The sequence below is a fragment of the Hyla sarda genome, chromosome 3 (assembly GCF_029499605.1).
Source record: "Hyla sarda isolate aHylSar1 chromosome 3, aHylSar1.hap1, whole genome shotgun sequence".
In the NCBI taxonomy this organism is placed as follows: domain Eukaryota; kingdom Metazoa; phylum Chordata; class Amphibia; order Anura; family Hylidae; genus Hyla; species Hyla sarda.
In genome coordinates, this window is record NC_079191.1 from 28,298,679 (window position 1) to 28,316,121 (window position 17,443).

Here is a 17,443-nt window from a genome sequence, read left to right on the forward strand (position 1 = left end):
ACCCACTAGGATTACACAATGACCGACTTCACTAAAGAACTCAAGTCAACTATTGCTTGCTTTTATTACTAGTGGAATTACAGTATCTCCCATAAGTGAGTCCACCCCTCACATTATATATACAGTATCTCCCATAAGTGAGTACACCCCTCACATTATATACAGTATCTCACATAAGTGACTCCACCCCTCACATTATATACAGTATCTCCCATAAGTGAGTCCACCCCTCACATTATATATACAGTATATCCCATAAGTGAGTCCACCCCTCACATTATATATACAGTATCTCCCATAAGTGAGTCCACCCCTCACATTATATACAGTATCTCCCATAAGTGACTCCACCCCTCACATTATATATACAGTATATCCCATAAGTGAGTCCACCCCTCACATTATATATACAGTATATCCCATAAGTGAGTCCACCCCTCACATTATATATACAGTATATCCCATAAGTGAGTCCACCCCTCACATTATATATACAGTATCTCCCATAAGTGAGTCCACCCCTCACATTATATATGTAGTATCTCCCATAAGTGAGTCCACCCCTCACATTATATATACAGTATATCCCATAAGTGAGTCCACCCCTCACATTATATATGTAGTATCTCCCATAAGTGAGTCCACCCCTCACATTATATATACAGTATATCCCATAAGTGAGTCCACCCCTCACATTATATATTCAGTATCTCCCATAAGTGAGTCCACCCCTCACATTATATATACAGTATCTCCCATAAGTGAGTTCACCCCTCACATTATATATACAGTATCTCCCATAAGTGAGTCCACCCCTCACATTATATATACAGTATCTCCCATAAGTGAGTCCACCCCTCACATTATATATACAGTATATCCCATAAGTGACTCCACCCCTCACATTATATATACAGTATATCACATAAGTGAGTCCACCCCTCACATTATATATACAGTATATCCCATAAGTGAGTCCACCACTCACATTATATATACAGTATATCCCATAAATGACTCCACCCCTCACATTATATATTCAGTATCTCCCATAAGTGAGTCCACCCCTCACATTATATATACAGTATCTCCCATAAGTGACTCCACCCCTCACATTATATATACAGTATCTCCCATAAGTGAGTCCACCCCTCACATTATATATACAGTATCTCCCATAAGTGAGTCCACCCCTCACATTATATATACAGTATATCCCATAAGTGAGTCCACCACTCACATTATGTATACAGTATCTCCCATAAGTGAGTCCACCCCTCACATTATATACAGTATATCCCATAAGTGAGTCCACCCCTCACATTATATATACAATATCTACCATAAGAGAGTCCACCTCTCACATTATATATACAGTATCTCCCATAAGTGAGTCCACCCCTCACATTATATATACAGTATCTCCCATAACTGAGTCCACCCCTCACATTATATACAGTATCTCCCATAACTGAGTCCACCCCTCACATTATATACAGTATCTCCCATAAGTGAGTCCACCCCTCACATTATATATACAGTATCTCCCATAAGTGAGTCCACCCCTCACATTATATATACAGTATCTCCCATAAGTAAGTCCACCCCTCACATTATATATATATATATAGTATCTCCCATAAGTGAGTCCACCCCTCACATTATATATACAGTATCTCCCATAAGTGACTCCATCCCTCACATTATATACAGTATCTCCCATAAGTGAGTCCACTTCTCACATTATATACAGTATATCCCATAAGTGAGTCCACCCCTCACATTATATATACAGTATCTCCCATAAGTGAGTCCACCCCTCACATTAAATGTACAGTATATCCCATAAGTGAGTCCACCCCTCACATTATATATACAGTATCTCCCATAAGTGAGTCCACCCCTCACATTATATACAGTATATCCCGTAAGTGAGTCCATTCCTCACATTATATACAGTATCTCCCATAAGTGAGTCCACCCCTCACATTATATATACAGTATCTCCCATAAGTGAGTCCACCCCTCACATTATATATACAGTATCTCCCATAAGTGAGTCCACCCCTCACATTATATATACAGTATATCCCATAAGTGAGTCCACCCCTCACATTATATATACAGTATCTCCCATAAGTGAGTCCACCCCTCACATTATATACAGTATATCCCGTAAGTGAGTCCATTCCTCACATTATATACAGTATCTCCCATAATTGAGTCCACCCCTCACATTATATATACAGTATCTCCCATAAGTGAGTCCACCCCTCACATTATATACAGTATATCCCGTAAGTGAGTCCATTCCTCACATTATATACAGTATCTCCCATAAGTGAGTCCACCCCTCACATTATATATACAGTATCTCCCATAAGTGAGTCCACCCCTCACATTATATATACAGTATCTCCCATAAGTGAGTCCACCCCTCACATTATATATACAGTATATCCCATAAGTGAGTCCACCCCTCACATTATATATACAGTATCTCCCATAAGTGAGTCCACCCCTCACATTATATACAGTATATCCCGTAAGTGAGTCCATTCCTCACATTATATACAGTATCTCCCATAATTGAGTCCACCCCTCACATTATATATACAGTATCTCCCATAAGTGAGTCCACCCCTCACATTTTTGTAAATATTTTATTCTATCTTTTCATGTGCCAACACTGAAGAAATGACCCTCTGCTCCAATGTAAAGTAGTGACTGCACAGCCTGTATAACAGTGTGTAATGTTGTGTCTCCCCAGAATAACTCAATATACATCCATTAAAGGACAACTGCACCGGAATTACACTTATCTCCTATCCCCAGGATAGGGGATAAGTGTTTGATCGCGGGGGGTCTGACCGCTGGGACCCCTCTCGATCTCCCGTTAGATGGCATTAGCGCCCATGGTGACGCCCCATCTCCTCCCCGTCCCCATACAGTTCTATGGGGGATGCGGGGAGGCACGAATGCTGCCTCCCCGCCTCTACCATAGAGATGTATGGAGGAGGCGTGCCTGCCGGAACGTCATGCTGCGACTGGCACGCCCCCTGCACGGGAGAACCACGGCCCCGTACAGGAGATCGCCGGGGGCCCCAGCGTTCGGTCCTCCCGCAATCAAACACTTATCCCCTATCTTGAGGATAGGGGATAAGTGTTTGCACCGCTGCAGATGTCCTTTAATGTCTAAACTATGGCACCAAAGTAAGTACATCCCTAAGTGAAAATGTCCAAATAGGGCCCAAAGTTTCAATATTTTGTGTTGCCACCATTATTTTCATGCATTAAGTCTCTTGGTCATAGAGGTCACTAGAGCTTTACATGTTGTCTCTGGAGTCCTATTCCACTCCTCCATGATGACATCACAGAGCTCATGGATTTTATAGACCTTCCATATAAGGATGCCCCAGAGATGCTCAATAAAGTAAAAGGGGTACTCCGGCGAAAACCTTTTTTCTTTTAAATCAACTGGTGGCAGAAAGTTAAACATATTTTTAAATTACTTCTATTACAAAATGTTAATCCTTCCAGTACTTATTAGCTGCTGAATGCTACAGAGGAAATTCCTTTCTTTTTGGATCACTGATGACATCACGAGCAGAGTGCTCTCTGCTGACATCTCTGTCCATTTTAGCAGATGTATGCTAAGGGCAGCATGGTGGCTCAGTGGTTAGCCCTGCAGTGCTGTGGACTTGGGTTCAAATCCCACTAAGGACTACAATAAATAAAGCATTGTTATTATTATTATAATAACGTCAGCAGAGAGAACTGTGGTCGTGATGTCATCAGAGAGCATTCCAAAAAAAAAAGAATTTCCTCTGTAGTATTCAGCAGCTAAAAGTTCAGGAAGGATTAAGATTTTTTAATAGAAGTAATTTACAAATATGTTTAACTTCCTGCCACCAGTTAATTTAAAAGAAAAAAGGTTTTCACCGGAGTACCCCTTTAATGTCTGAATACATGCTTGGCCAGTCCATCACTTTTTTCTTAACTTTTTTGGTAAGGTAGTGGTGGTCATGGAGGTGTATGTGGTTGTTATCATGTGAATACTGACCTGCGGCCCAGTATCCGATGGAAGGGTTCATGCTCTGATTCAGTAGGTCACAGTACATGTTGGTATTCATGGTTTCTGTAATGAACTGTAGCTCCCCAGTGCCTGCAGCATTCATGCAGGCCCACACCATGACATTCCCACTAACATGCTTGACTGTAGGCAAGACACAATTGCCTTGATACTCCTCACCTAGTTGCCAACACACACGCTTGACACCATCTGAACCAAATAAGTTTATCTTAGTCTCATTGGATCAAAGGACATGGTTCCAGTAACGTCCTTGGTCTGTTTATCTTCACCAAACTGTTTGCAGGCTTTATTGTGCATCATGGAGCACATCATAGAGTATGTTTATTTCTTAAAGACAAATCTGGACAACTCTCGATATGACACTGAGCAAGTGCACTCAATTCCTTTGGTCAACCATAGCAAGGCCTTTTCTAAGTAATCTGTTTATCCACTGTATAGTGTTGAGAAGACTTGGTTCAGTTGGAAAGCTCGAACGGAGAGGTAAAAACGGGTTTTCCTAGGGGCGCACACCGTTACGGTAGGTTAAAACTGCGGACATCAATAGTAAAATAATAAAACCGCTTTAATGAGATATAGATGGCGCGTTTCTAGAGCGCATTTCTGTATGTCATTAAAGCACATCTCTCGAAACGTGTTGTCTATATGTCATTAGAGCCGATTTATTATTTTACTATTCATGACAGATTGCGGGGGTCCCCAGCGGTGACACCCCTGCGATCAGACATCGTATCCCTATCCTTTGGATAGAGGATAAGATGTATTAGGGCCGGAGTACCTCTTTAAAGCCTGGGTTGGGAACAACGGCCTTAGATGCTATAGTCAATAGAGGCCACAGCATCTAGATCGCTAGCCTGAAGAATGTCCCTCCAATATCAAAAAAGCCATCAATATTTCACCTTGGCATTGCTATATGCCTAAAAGACAGTGACAAAGACATGACCTAATAGGTATCCTGTCAGTTCATTATTCATTATCAATGATCAGAAGTATCATAATGCATCTAAAAAACATATTAAACTATATAAGAAAAATCCATAAATGTCATGCAATAATGCATGTATTGTATCTCTGCAACTGCTAAGCAGCTTCTGCTGTTATAGGGCTTCCCGGCCACCCTCGATGGCTGCAAAGAGGCTGAAGGGGGTCAGGAAGCCTAAATTACTAAATGGGCATACCCCTTTAATTTACACTACCCACTGAAAAAACTTGGCTCTCCCTGCTATATATTAGTCTAACTTGTTTCAATTCTAACAAAGAAACTCGTCTCACCTTTTCCCAGTATGGTACAATATCCGCCTTTACTGAAGAACTCGAGTCACCTATTGCTGCCTTTTACAATCAGTGAAGATAACATTATGAGTTATATATCCTCTATAAATGCTTATTTTCTTTGAGCCATCAAATACCCCTCCCCCCCCCCCCAAATGTCTGGGTAATAATGCAATAATTATTTATCAGGGGTTCTGTAAACATGGCAAAAAGATCTCCATATGCTTCTCTATAAAAGACACAAAAAAGGTAAAGCATGGACCCGTAAATCTCTGCGGGTGCCATATTACATGGATGGTACTATGTTGAAGGGGTACTCCGCCCTTAGACATCTTATCCCCTATCCAAAGGATCGAGGATAAGATGTCTGATCGTGGGGCTCCTGCCGCTGGGAACCCCAGTGTTCTTGGCTCCGGCACCCCAGACATCCGGTGCACAATGCGAGCTTTGGGGAGGAGTCTCGTGATGTCACCGCCACGCCCCCTCCCATAGACTTGCTCTAAATGAATGCCTGGTGCAGCAGGGAGATCGCAGGGGTCCCCAGGGGCGGGGCCCCCGTAATCACACATCTTATCCCCTATGCTTTGGATAGGGGATATGATGTCTAGGGACAGAGTACCCCTTTAAAGAGCTTTTCTAGGAAGTGATGAAATTGCACTGAATTTGTATCATGATAAAGTGGAGTCTTTAATTAAATGTAATATTATAATAAGATGTAAAAATAATATAATAGCAAAAAGAGATAATTTCGGCTCCCCTCGTATGCTGATAACGCCACCCGTGGAATTATTCCTCCTTTCTTTCATATTAAAACACTGGAAACTGGCGCAGTCATCCATATGCAAAATTCCTTTTTTTCTCTTACAAAAATATGAAATCAGGCAAAATGGTCTCCACCAAAAAGATGGAGAAAAAAAAGTCTGCAACAGAGAAACGACCATCACCTTTCAGACTACTTATTGTAAAATGTCTTACTAGTCAGGAACGTCTTGGTAGTTTCTTGTGTCAGACTTTCTAAAATATGCTTTTTTGCACTTCACATTTTTTTTTCTAACGGATGATGGAGATAGTGAAGTGTAGACACATCTGCATATTCCATGTTAAATGAACCGAAGGACAGGTGATTCATCCCTTGAAATAAAACTTCAGCTTTTATTCAGAATATTAATATTAAAGGATACAACACACTGTTGGTGCCCACAGGTCACATGCCGTTCTGGATGGGTTTCAAGTGTGGTTGCACAGAACATATGCCATGTTGTAAGGAGCACACCTGAAGAGTCTGTGTATTTTGCTCTCTGGTCAGGGAATAGTCTTGGACCAATAAGCAGCTAGGAGGAGATTTTTCAGACCTCTAGAGCCTTTCAGCCTTTGCTGCTGATTTTCACTTAGGCTTTTACCTTGCACTCTTGTCTGTGCACACATGTACTTTCTGTTTAGAATTTAACTTCTTGTGTTTCTCTAATTATTTGTCTGTAATGGTCGGTTTTATCCTGGCTAGTTTGTTATCTGTTTAGTGTCTTGTATTTTGGCTTGTTTTCATATCCATTTTTGTGTTATCCTGTATCTTGACCCGTGTTCAGATCTGTTTTGCATTTTGTATTCCTCCATGTTTGGAGTTTGGTTTTGAAATTATTCATGTTCCTCCTATGGTTAGTTCCGTTCTTGAGTTTCTCTATGTTCTTAACCTTGGAGTCTGTTTTGTCTGTGTTAGGACCTGTTGGTCTTTGTGCGTTTTTGTATCTGTTCTTGTTATCCAGTATTTTCCTTTCCTTGTTCTATATAGTGTCTGACTTCAGTTTGCCTGTTTATCCCTTGCATTCCTGGTTATTCTCCTGGTTATAATTCCTAGTATCCTGTCTCGTTCATATTTTCATATCTGCTGTCTATTTTGCTTTGGTCATTATGCTATATACCCGGCACCATTAATCCCTGATCTCTGTTTGTATTTACTTTGCATTCCTACCATTATTTGATCTTCTGGTTCCCTGTTTGTTGGTTATAGTTTATTAACCTTTTGTATCATGACTTGTGTCTCCGACCTTGTACAGCTCCTGTTTAATGTTTTGACCATGACATCCCTGCACTTTAGTTAGCATATGGACTGTCTTCAAGTTGTAGAGCCACTATTTAGGGTGGCTATGCAAGTAGGCAGGGAAAGTAGCCTTGGATTCCTGTTTGTCTCAAGTGGATCTGATGCATGCACCTTCTTGGCAAGTCCAGGACTTTGCGGAGGTGAAGATGTTATTTAGCTCCTGTACCAAGCACCTGTGTCCAGCTGGCCATTATACACTACTTTTGTGCTATGGTGTCACCTTTCACAAATACCAATCAGTTTCCTTTGATCTTAGGTAAGAGGAAACAAACTATTGGCATCAACAGTAGTGCCATCTCCCTCTTAGATGATGTCATCTGGGACAAAGTTTTTGGATGCCATTTTGCAGGAAGAGGAGGATTCAGATAGTGTGAACTATTGTCTTGGTGCCCTGCACTGCCTTGATGGAGAATGTTGCAGCACTGAGAGCATTGGGTGATGCCATTTGTAGGTGGGGTTAATGTTCATCCATGAAAATGTGTGTTTGGTGGCAATAGAATGAGTGAGGCAGATGGCAAGTAAAAACCTCGTGCAGTGTTCCCTGGCCAGGGTCATTGTATACAAGAGGCAGATACATGCAGGCAAAGCATGCATGGACAGGACAGGTGTCTGAAAACCACAGTATAAAGACAAAAAGAAAAAAAATGCATGTAGATCACCTATATGCAATTGAAAAAGGGTAATATAATTCCGGAAACGTGTCTTGCTTTCTGTTGTACCATTTTAATCAATTAATAAGCTTTTATTGATGAATTAGCCTCTTGCCTCTGACCTTCTTTGGATAGCGCCACACCAGAGCATTTTTTTCTTTTTCTCTTTTTCTTTTTTTATTTATGCTGATTTCAATGCTTTGGATACCAGTCAAGCCCCGGATGGCCTGCAATACTACTTGAGTTCACCATGTTTAGGGGTGATATGCATAACCTCAAGATTTACCTCAGCTGAGAGTCCAGCATACAGACCCTCACCACTTTCACCCTTTCATCCACAGAATTATATGAGACGCTGCCCTCACTTTTTTGTACCTTCTTTCTCCCTACTGAAACCCATAGTGGCACAGTTGGGCAAGGTGAGAGGTTTCAGCCATCTTGTCACAGCCCAACCTCTTGGGAAACTAGTGGTGTGGTGCAGCATCCTAAATCTAAAACCTGAAGCTGATGTTCTAAAACCATTTACTTACTTCAAATTATGCTTTGTACTTCACTCAAAGGGACAGAAACTTTTAAGATTGTTGTGTCTCTATGTGAAAAAAGTAAAGTGATTGTTTTTTTACATTCCAGAAGGGTTGTCAGACACCTCTTTACAAGTTTTTAAATAGAACAGGGTAAGTCCCGGGGGGCAGTTCTGCCACCACTTGCATTTAGTTAGTACTTTGTATTTGTTGCATGTTGTTTGTGATGGATTTTGCACTGTTCTATACTCAGCGATACTGTGCAGTGAACTCCACTGACTTCTTACAGCCATAATATATAATCTTGTACAGGTGGGGCCAGATTGGACTCTTTCCAAGTCACCTAGAAGATAAACACAATACAAACATGTGAAGGTGAACTGAGTTTTTCTTGACACAAGACATGACAGGTATCAATATGTTATAATAGTATATGAGGTAATGTAACAATAAAGTATTATTCAAGAAAAATATTTACTGTGCACAAAGAATTGTTTGCACTGATAGGAATAGAGAATAAATAATTTAGAAAAATGGGATGGAGGCCCCAAAACCTTCTGTTGGCGTTAAAGGGGCTGTCACGCTCCCATAGACATGATTGGAGAGGCGTGGCGTGACATCACGTCCCTGTCTCGGAGGCAGCGCCAGACACAGAATGCTGGGGGCTGCACCGAGATTGCGGGGATCCCCAGCGGCGGAATACCCCTTTAAGAAGAACTTGAAGGGGACCTCAGTTATTATTTATTAATCTTTAGTTTATTCCTGATTTATTTCTGATCCTTCTCTCGATTCATATCTTTTATGTCTCCTGCTGCATACAGAAGAATAGCTAAGTGAGGGGTTGAAATTGTGTTTTAAGCCAACATCCAGTAAAGAAATAGAGGTCGTCGTACATACCCAGTGATTTAGAATTGATATTCATTAGAATGCGTCAACGAGTGTCTTGCAGGTGAAGGAACAATTGACTAGTAAATTGGACCAATTCCAAACATGAGGCCTGGCTGCTCTTTTAGGGATAAGATACAAATAATTTACAAATCTGTTAAACTTTTTGGCACCAGCTGATTTTTAAAAATGTGTATTTTCTAATTTTACTTTACTTTTATTTTATAATAAGACTGAAATCTTGCAATTTTCATTTTGGCCATTAAGTATTCTTGATCTGTCTCTGCTGATAAGTAGGAGGCTAGTGAAAAGTGATCTGTACAGAATTACAACAAAAGGTGACACCAGTAGATTGATAAGACAGGATCTTAATAATAGATGAATCTCAGAGCTCAGCCTCCCCCTCCCTGTGCAATGTATATATTGTATATATTATCTGCTTAGCTCCTTCTGCTCTATAACATGATCCATACAGATTGTACTGTATTGTATATATCATCTGCCCAGCTCCTCCTGCTCTATAACATGATACCTCCAGATTGTACTGTATTGTATATATCATCTGTTCAGCTCCTCCTGCTCTATAACATGATACCTGCATATTGTACTGTATATATATATATATATATATATATATATATATATATATATATCATCTGCTCAGCTTCTCTGGCTCTTTAGCATGATGCCTGCAGATTGTACTGTATTGTATACATCATCTGTTCAGCTCTCCTGTTCTATAACATGATACCTGCAGATTGTACTGTATTGTATATATCATCTGCTCAGCTCCTCCTGCTCTATAACATGATACCTGCATATTGTACTGTAATATATATATATATATATATATATATATATATATATATATATATCATCTGCTCAGCTTCTCTGGCTCTTTAGCATGATGCCTGCAGATTGTACTGTATTGTACATATCATCTGCTCCGCGCCTCCTGTTCTATAGCATGTTACCTGCAGATTGTACTGTATTGTATATATCATCTGTTCAGCTCTCCTGTTCTATAACATGATACCTGCAGATTGTACTGTATTGTATATATCATCTGCACAGCTCCTCCTGCTCTATAACATAATACCTGCAGATTGTCCTGTGTTGTATATATCATCTGCTCAGCTCCTCCTGCTCTATAACATGATACCTGCAGATTGTACTGTACTGTATATATCATCTGCTCAGCTCCTCCCGCTCTATAACATGATACCTGCAGATTGTACTGTATTGTATATATCATCTGCTCAGCTCCTCCTGCACTATAACATGATCCCTACAGATTGTACTATATTGTATATATCATCTGCTCAGCTCCTCCTGCTCTATAACATGTTACCTCCAGATTGTACTGTATTGTATATATCATCTGCTCAGCTCCTCCTGCTCTATAACATGATACCTGCAGATTGTACTGTATTGTATATATCATCTGCTCAGCTCCTCCTGCTCTATAACATGATACCTGCAGATTGTTCCGTATTGTATATATGATTTGCTTAGCTCCTCCTGCTCTATAACATTATACCTGCGGATTGTACTGTCTTTTTATGTGACAGGTTCTCTTTAAGCATTTCTGGTGAAGGTAACTATTGGTTTGCTTTGATTATAGCACATATACTGCTGCTCTGCTTATTAGTCTGGAGGCTCCAGGAGAAGAGGGTGCAGGTTTACAGATTGAGGGAGGAATGTTTAGAGTTTCCTTTCTTTATATTATGTATTGGTATTATACATTTAGGAAGCCTTAAATTGATTACATAAAGATGTATCACAATACACAAAATAACTAAATATATAACACAATCAGCTCTGCTATACTGTATTACATCTGTAAAAGGAGGACATGAACTTCTCGACTAGGCAACTGTAAACATGTAAAGGCTAGTTATATTCCCCTGGCAGGTTTTACACTTAATTATGGACTCTTTTATTGTGCCAAGTTGGTGGAAGTGGATTTTGCTCCTCTCTTTAATGGGCTGTCAGAAAAATATAAAGAAGGGTTAATGGTAGGGTGGAGCTACTGGTGTTGTAATTCTTTCTATGCCTGAGTATATAAGTCAAGCGAGTGCAGAAGAAGAGAGGAGACGGGATCAGTGCGTTGTGCCCCTTGTACAGTCCACACTACAGGAGGAAAAGTAAGACAAGACTTTATTATACTTTCCTTAGGGTTAAACACATGATGAAGACGAGTTGAGGTTGTGGTGGGTTTGGCCTAATGCAGGTAATTCTTCTGAAGTGCTGCTGCCAGCTTCTGCTATTGAGCCATGAAGACGTCTTGACAGTCAGAGGCATCAGACCTGTATACATGTAATCCTCATCTAACATGAGAAGCTGATGATACAGTTGTGTCCTGGCTATGCACTATTCATAGGGGAAAAGTTATCAAAAACTATTAATGTTAATACTATTAATTTAGACTAGATATTGTGCCAGTGTTGCAGGCTATTTAAAAATCTGGGTCATCTTTAAAGGGAGTCTATGACCGATCTATGACATCATTAAAGAAAATCGAAGACCGACCTAATAAAGTGCTTTCATGGGTTAATAGGGCAGGTTCCAGTGAACAGAATGATACCTTTACTTCTGGTATCCGATCTTGGGTTGTCCAGTAATTGGAATGAAAATTAAAGAGGGCGCTCCCTGGGGCAAACTGCAGAGATCAATGGGCTAAATCAACCAACCACCATAAGTGCACTGACCGTTTAGAGTTGTGCAAGGAATAGGTGTATCACTATAGCAAGTACTAGCAAATCTATCATGGTCACTCCTCCCAGTATTATCTCTTGTCCCTCTGCCAGAGGACAGGGAATCAGGGTACTGCTGTGGTGTCCCGGTACCGTACCTTGTACTGTACCTTGTGTGCTAAGTCCCCAAAGTCAGAGTTCCTATGTACCGGTAGGATCCTCCTAGTGGGATAACCCCTAGTCACCTCTTCCTTCATTAATTCTATTGTGTTTGATGTATATAAAGTGTATATGTTTTATTAAATGTATAGTACTTCCAGGACCTTAGGTCACATGACTACTAAGTCTAAGGTTAAGTTAAGCTTAAGGACCTTGCAGGGCACGTGATGTGGTCACATGATGTACCATAATGCTTTGTGAAAGGACTGACAGCTGGTGGGAACCAACAAGCTCTAAGCCTGCCACCCTCTATATAAAGGTGCTGTCTCCAATGATTGCTCTCTTTCTCCTGATCATCTCTAGAGAAAGCATCACTCTGTACAATTCTACTAGAGGACTTAGGCCTGAAGCCTACCAATTCAGCAGCTTACTAACCGTGAGTCTACCAAATCTAAATCCTGTTAATCCTGCGTGACTGCTGGACCTAAATAATTCCCCTAAATCCAGCCGAACAGTTTAATTCCAGACTCAGAGATTATATACTACAAGGTCCCAACCAACTGTGAGGAACTTACAGACTACTCTGCTGTATTGTCGTTATCAACCTGCATAACAGCTGCAGTAAAGTTATCTACAGTTTACTAAACCTCCGGTTGTGGACAATCCTTTATTCCTCCCTATCATTCCTGGGACTGGTGGCGGTAGGATATATATATATATATATATATATATATATATACACTGAGGAAGAACCCGCACACTGGCGTCATGACAGTTAAGGGTTAACCCTTTAATCACTGCACAGCTACACCACCTACACCCTACACCCCCAAGCTACCACACTGCAGTAGGTTCAAACCAGGAGCAAGTTGTAGAGATTCTGGGACCAATTGGGCATATGTGGAATCCAAGGGCTATTAAAGAGATTATCTGGTAGGAGGGGGGGGGGGTTCAAAGCTATGCCCATTGGGTTCCTCCGTTGTCTCCCGGACAGAAGCCCGGGCCTCTGGTGTTCTACTCCGGTTCCTGAGTTGAAGCATGATTGTCGGGCCTTATCTCCAGCACTCCCACTGGATCTTCAGTGTCCTGCTTTGGTCCCCCAGTGTGATTGTCTTCCTGAGATGCAGTGTGACTGTCAGGCCCATACTGTCAGTATTGGCCAGTGATTAACTGATTGGCAGTATTACACATTACGTCTAAGTGCTTCCCGGGCCCGACAGTCACACTGCATCTCAGGAAGACATTCACACCAGTGGACGGAAGCAGGATGCTGGAGGTCCAATGGGAGTGCTGGAGATAAGTAGAGGTATAGTTTTTATATCCCACACAGTGGGCATAGTTTAAATCCCCCACCGTCCGCCGAATAACCCCTTTAATGTCTATTTCATGTGCTTTGCAAATACCACCATTCAATGATCACTAGTTAAAAGGTATTTTGCTGCCCAGGATATACTGACAGTAGAGTGGCTGCTTACATGTACAATCTGGATCTACTTGGACCAGTCATCGTATTTGTGGCCTTTATCTGCATTTGTTTAACTCTTTCTACCTTTGCTTGTTTTATATGCATGCACACCATTGTTTGGTGAAAATAGATTTTGCATAATTGAAAAATGTAAATAAAATGTGTTTCTCAAAAGCAAAACTATTTTTGGAAACTGTAAGAATAAAAAATGCAACGCTTTTTGGTACCAGGTTCAAATCTCACCGAGGAGAACATCTGCAAGAGAGCCTGCACACGCTAATCATGTTTATATGGCTGATAAGTGCAGTGCAATAGATGTTATCTGATTAATTTGGCACTAAACGAAGTATAAAATAATAATATTGTGCTTAATATGACAATCATCCAAGATAAGCGACAGTGACAACGATCAAATAAGTATATTACTGAAATATCTTGTAAAGAATATAAAGTATATATATATATATATATATATATATATATATATATATATATATATATCTTGTGGAAGTAAGGGGATCAGAATAGAGTGTGCAATCTGATTACACAGTCTGTGTTCACTTAATTTGGTAGGCATTTTTTAGCCCAAACCAGGAGATTATCCCTTATAGCTTGTTTCTGTTGTGGATCCACTCCTGTTTTTGGCTACAAAATTGTGATCAAAATAATATGGGAGAACCCAGCCTCAATGTCCCTTCATCTTCAATGATGACCAATTATTGTACTCTAACCATTCTTCATTATCTTATTTTTACATTTTATAGTACTTGCCTTCACCATGGACCTGGTGACAATTTTCCTCTCAATCATCGTTGTCCTATTTTTGGTCAACGCGTTCATGAACCAGAAGCAAGCAAATCCCAAAAATTTCCCACCTGGACCAAGACCTTTACCGATCATTGGAAATATTCACATAATGGACATACGAAAACCCCATAAAACATTTATGGAGGTAATATATATAAAAGACCACAAGGTTTTTAGTGTATTATGTACAGTAGGAGGAATCGGTTCTGAACTTTCCTTCATGACTAGTTTAATGTTATTGACATTGTCATATTACATTGTGTTCACATTCGTGCTGGAGTCCCGGTTAATAGGGTGGACACCACATACTCTGTAAGAAGCCATTGGGTTCCTTGTACACTGGTGATATCTATTATATAATGGATCCGACCGAACACGGTGGATAGAAGCACCAACACGTGTGAACAAAGCCTTGCATGGTATACAGTCCATGTGTAGTAGTCATTGTGTAGTAGGTGTCCTGTAAGTTGAAATCTAACAATTTTTGTATTGTTTGTAACTGACTATAAATGACCTAGTATTGATATATATGAAGCCTGATTCACTTCTCACAAATTGAACCTCAAACGTTTTCAGGAAGACCATGTGGATTTTGACGCAGAAAAGGTTTTTCTCTTGTGAACAAGCCTTTTCTCTTGTATTAAACAGTCATCTATACAGGTCTACATGGGCATTAAATAAGTTAAAGGGGTGCTCCGCTGCTCAGTGTTTGGAACAAACTGTTCCGAATGCTGGAGCCGGGAGCTCGGGATGTCATAGCCCTGCCCCCTCATGACGTCACACCCCACCTCCTCAATGCAAGTCTATGGGAGGGGGCGTCACACGCCCCCTCCCATAGACTTGCATTGAGGGGGGGTGACGTCATGAGGGAGCAGGGCTATGACGTCACAAGCACCCGTCTCCAGCGTTTGAAACAGTTTGTTTCAAATGCTCAGCAGCGGTGTACCCCTTTAAGTGGAATTTGGTAACCATAAACACATTCATGTATTCACAGTTGTCTAAACAGTATGGCTCAGTCTTCAGTGTCCAGATAGGAATGTCAAAGTCGATCATCCTATGTGGTTATGAAACTCTTAAAGATGCCCTACTCAACCATGCAGAAATATTTTCGGATAGACCACATACACCATTGTTTTCAGAGACATCAAAAGGCCACGGTAAGTCTTCACATTGATTCTAACAGTCTTCTTTTTTATTAAAGGGGTCACTCTTTGGGGGGGGGGGGGGTTCTTTAGCCATCTATTAGCAGAAAAGAAGAGCCACTAAAAAGAATATATTTGCTTTGAGACATTACACACATCCTTGTATTACATGAAAAGGCAATTGATAAGGCAGAGTGTAATACTTCTTTTTTCCTGTAGTAGTGCTGCAGAGTATTTTAGAGACCAGCCAATTGTGTGTAGACTTGGAGTCACTTTTTAATGTAACTTTGCTCATAGAGTCTCATAGAGTTACACTGGCAATACTTCCGCTCTTTCACATTATATTGTGAAAATGGAGTACCAGGTAAGAGAGGGAGCAGGGCAGTCGTTTACCTTCACCATGCTTATGTTGGGAGGGGAAAATAGTATTGTGCTGGAATGTCGCTTTAGTGGTGGCTTAGAGAGCAGTTCTAGACCATGGAGGAGTCATGGGTGGTGGGGTTAGGCCTTGCCTATGAAACATTTCAGTATTAGAGGAGCTTGATGAGTGATCCTAGTGTATACCAGAAGTGTTACATAGGGCTCCTGCACCCCAGTGTAAAATCTGTAACATGGCCTTGCACCTGCCATGTCCCATCCACTATACAAGTGTATTCTTATGTAGCAGAGAGGATTTTGGGATCACTCAGACACTAGAGCTTTGGTCCAACATCTACCTCTACACCTCCTATAGCTAATTCTCTGAACTTAAAAGGGTATTCCAAGTTAAAATACTTATCCACCTAGCCACATGATATGGGATAAGTGTCCATTCACGGGAGGACTGACCACTAGGAACCGCCAAATCACCACTCCATTAAGCTCCATTAAATAATATATATATATATATATATATATATATATATATATTGTGAGAAGGTGAAAGGCATCGTGGTGGATGGGCGAAATGTGTCACCAAGGCTCCTGGCCTTGGTGAAGTAAGAGCCGGTATTTATTCAGTGTCTGTGCTGTGATGCAGACTGACACTATGGCCGTAGCATGGCTGGAAGGCTAATCCGGGATGGCTCTTATTGGGAATGATCAAATGTACGGTGGGGGTCATTCCCCACAATCCAGGCCGCCTTTTGTTGGCCTTAAAGGCAGCCTGCTTCACCAGCTGAGGGGGATTTGCTAGTTGCAGCTCACACTGCCAGAGAGAGCTGAATGTGGAGTTCTTCCCTGCATTTGCTCCAAGTTTGGAAGCTGGTGAACAGGCTGCCTGGAGGCCTTGAAAAGACTTGCTTGATGCCGTATGGCATAGACTCAGGTGTGAACAAACATCTAAGGAATACAGGTGGACCATTGTTACGTTTTCCTTTGTTCTGCATTTAAAGACTGTTTTCTGTGTGCCAAGTGTGAATAAAACACTGAACTTTGATTTGAAAAGTATTGTTTCCTTGTCTCTATATTGCAACCACACCTATCTGCAAAAGCGAGTCATTACAATATATATATATATATATATATATATATATATATATATATATATAGCTGCTAAAGATAGAAAAGTTCCATAGACAATGAATAGAATGGTCCATGGCAGTACATGTATAGACATAGTCCCAATATTTAGCCAGAGAACAAGTAGACACATGCAAATAATGGGTTCTCAACTTAACACA

The 17,443-nt window shown here is 40.7% G+C and overlaps 2 protein-coding genes across 7 annotated transcripts in view; both read left to right on the forward strand.

Moving 5' to 3' along the window:
* The window catches only part of LOC130361225 (serine/threonine-protein kinase SBK1-like), a 613,716-nt gene that overhangs the window by 448,857 nt on the left and 147,416 nt on the right, over positions 1-17,443 (forward strand). The window lies entirely within an intron of this gene.
* Positions 11,568-17,443, forward strand: part of LOC130360958 (uncharacterized) — a 90,775-nt gene continuing 84,899 nt past the window's right edge. The window contains exons 1-3 of the mRNA XM_056563514.1: positions 11,568-11,660; positions 14,598-14,785; positions 15,635-15,797. Of these exons, the coding sequence (XP_056419489.1) occupies positions 14,612-14,785; positions 15,635-15,797 (337 nt within the window). The 5' untranslated portion in view covers positions 11,568-11,660; positions 14,598-14,611. The remainder of the gene's footprint in view (positions 11,661-14,597; positions 14,786-15,634; positions 15,798-17,443) is intronic.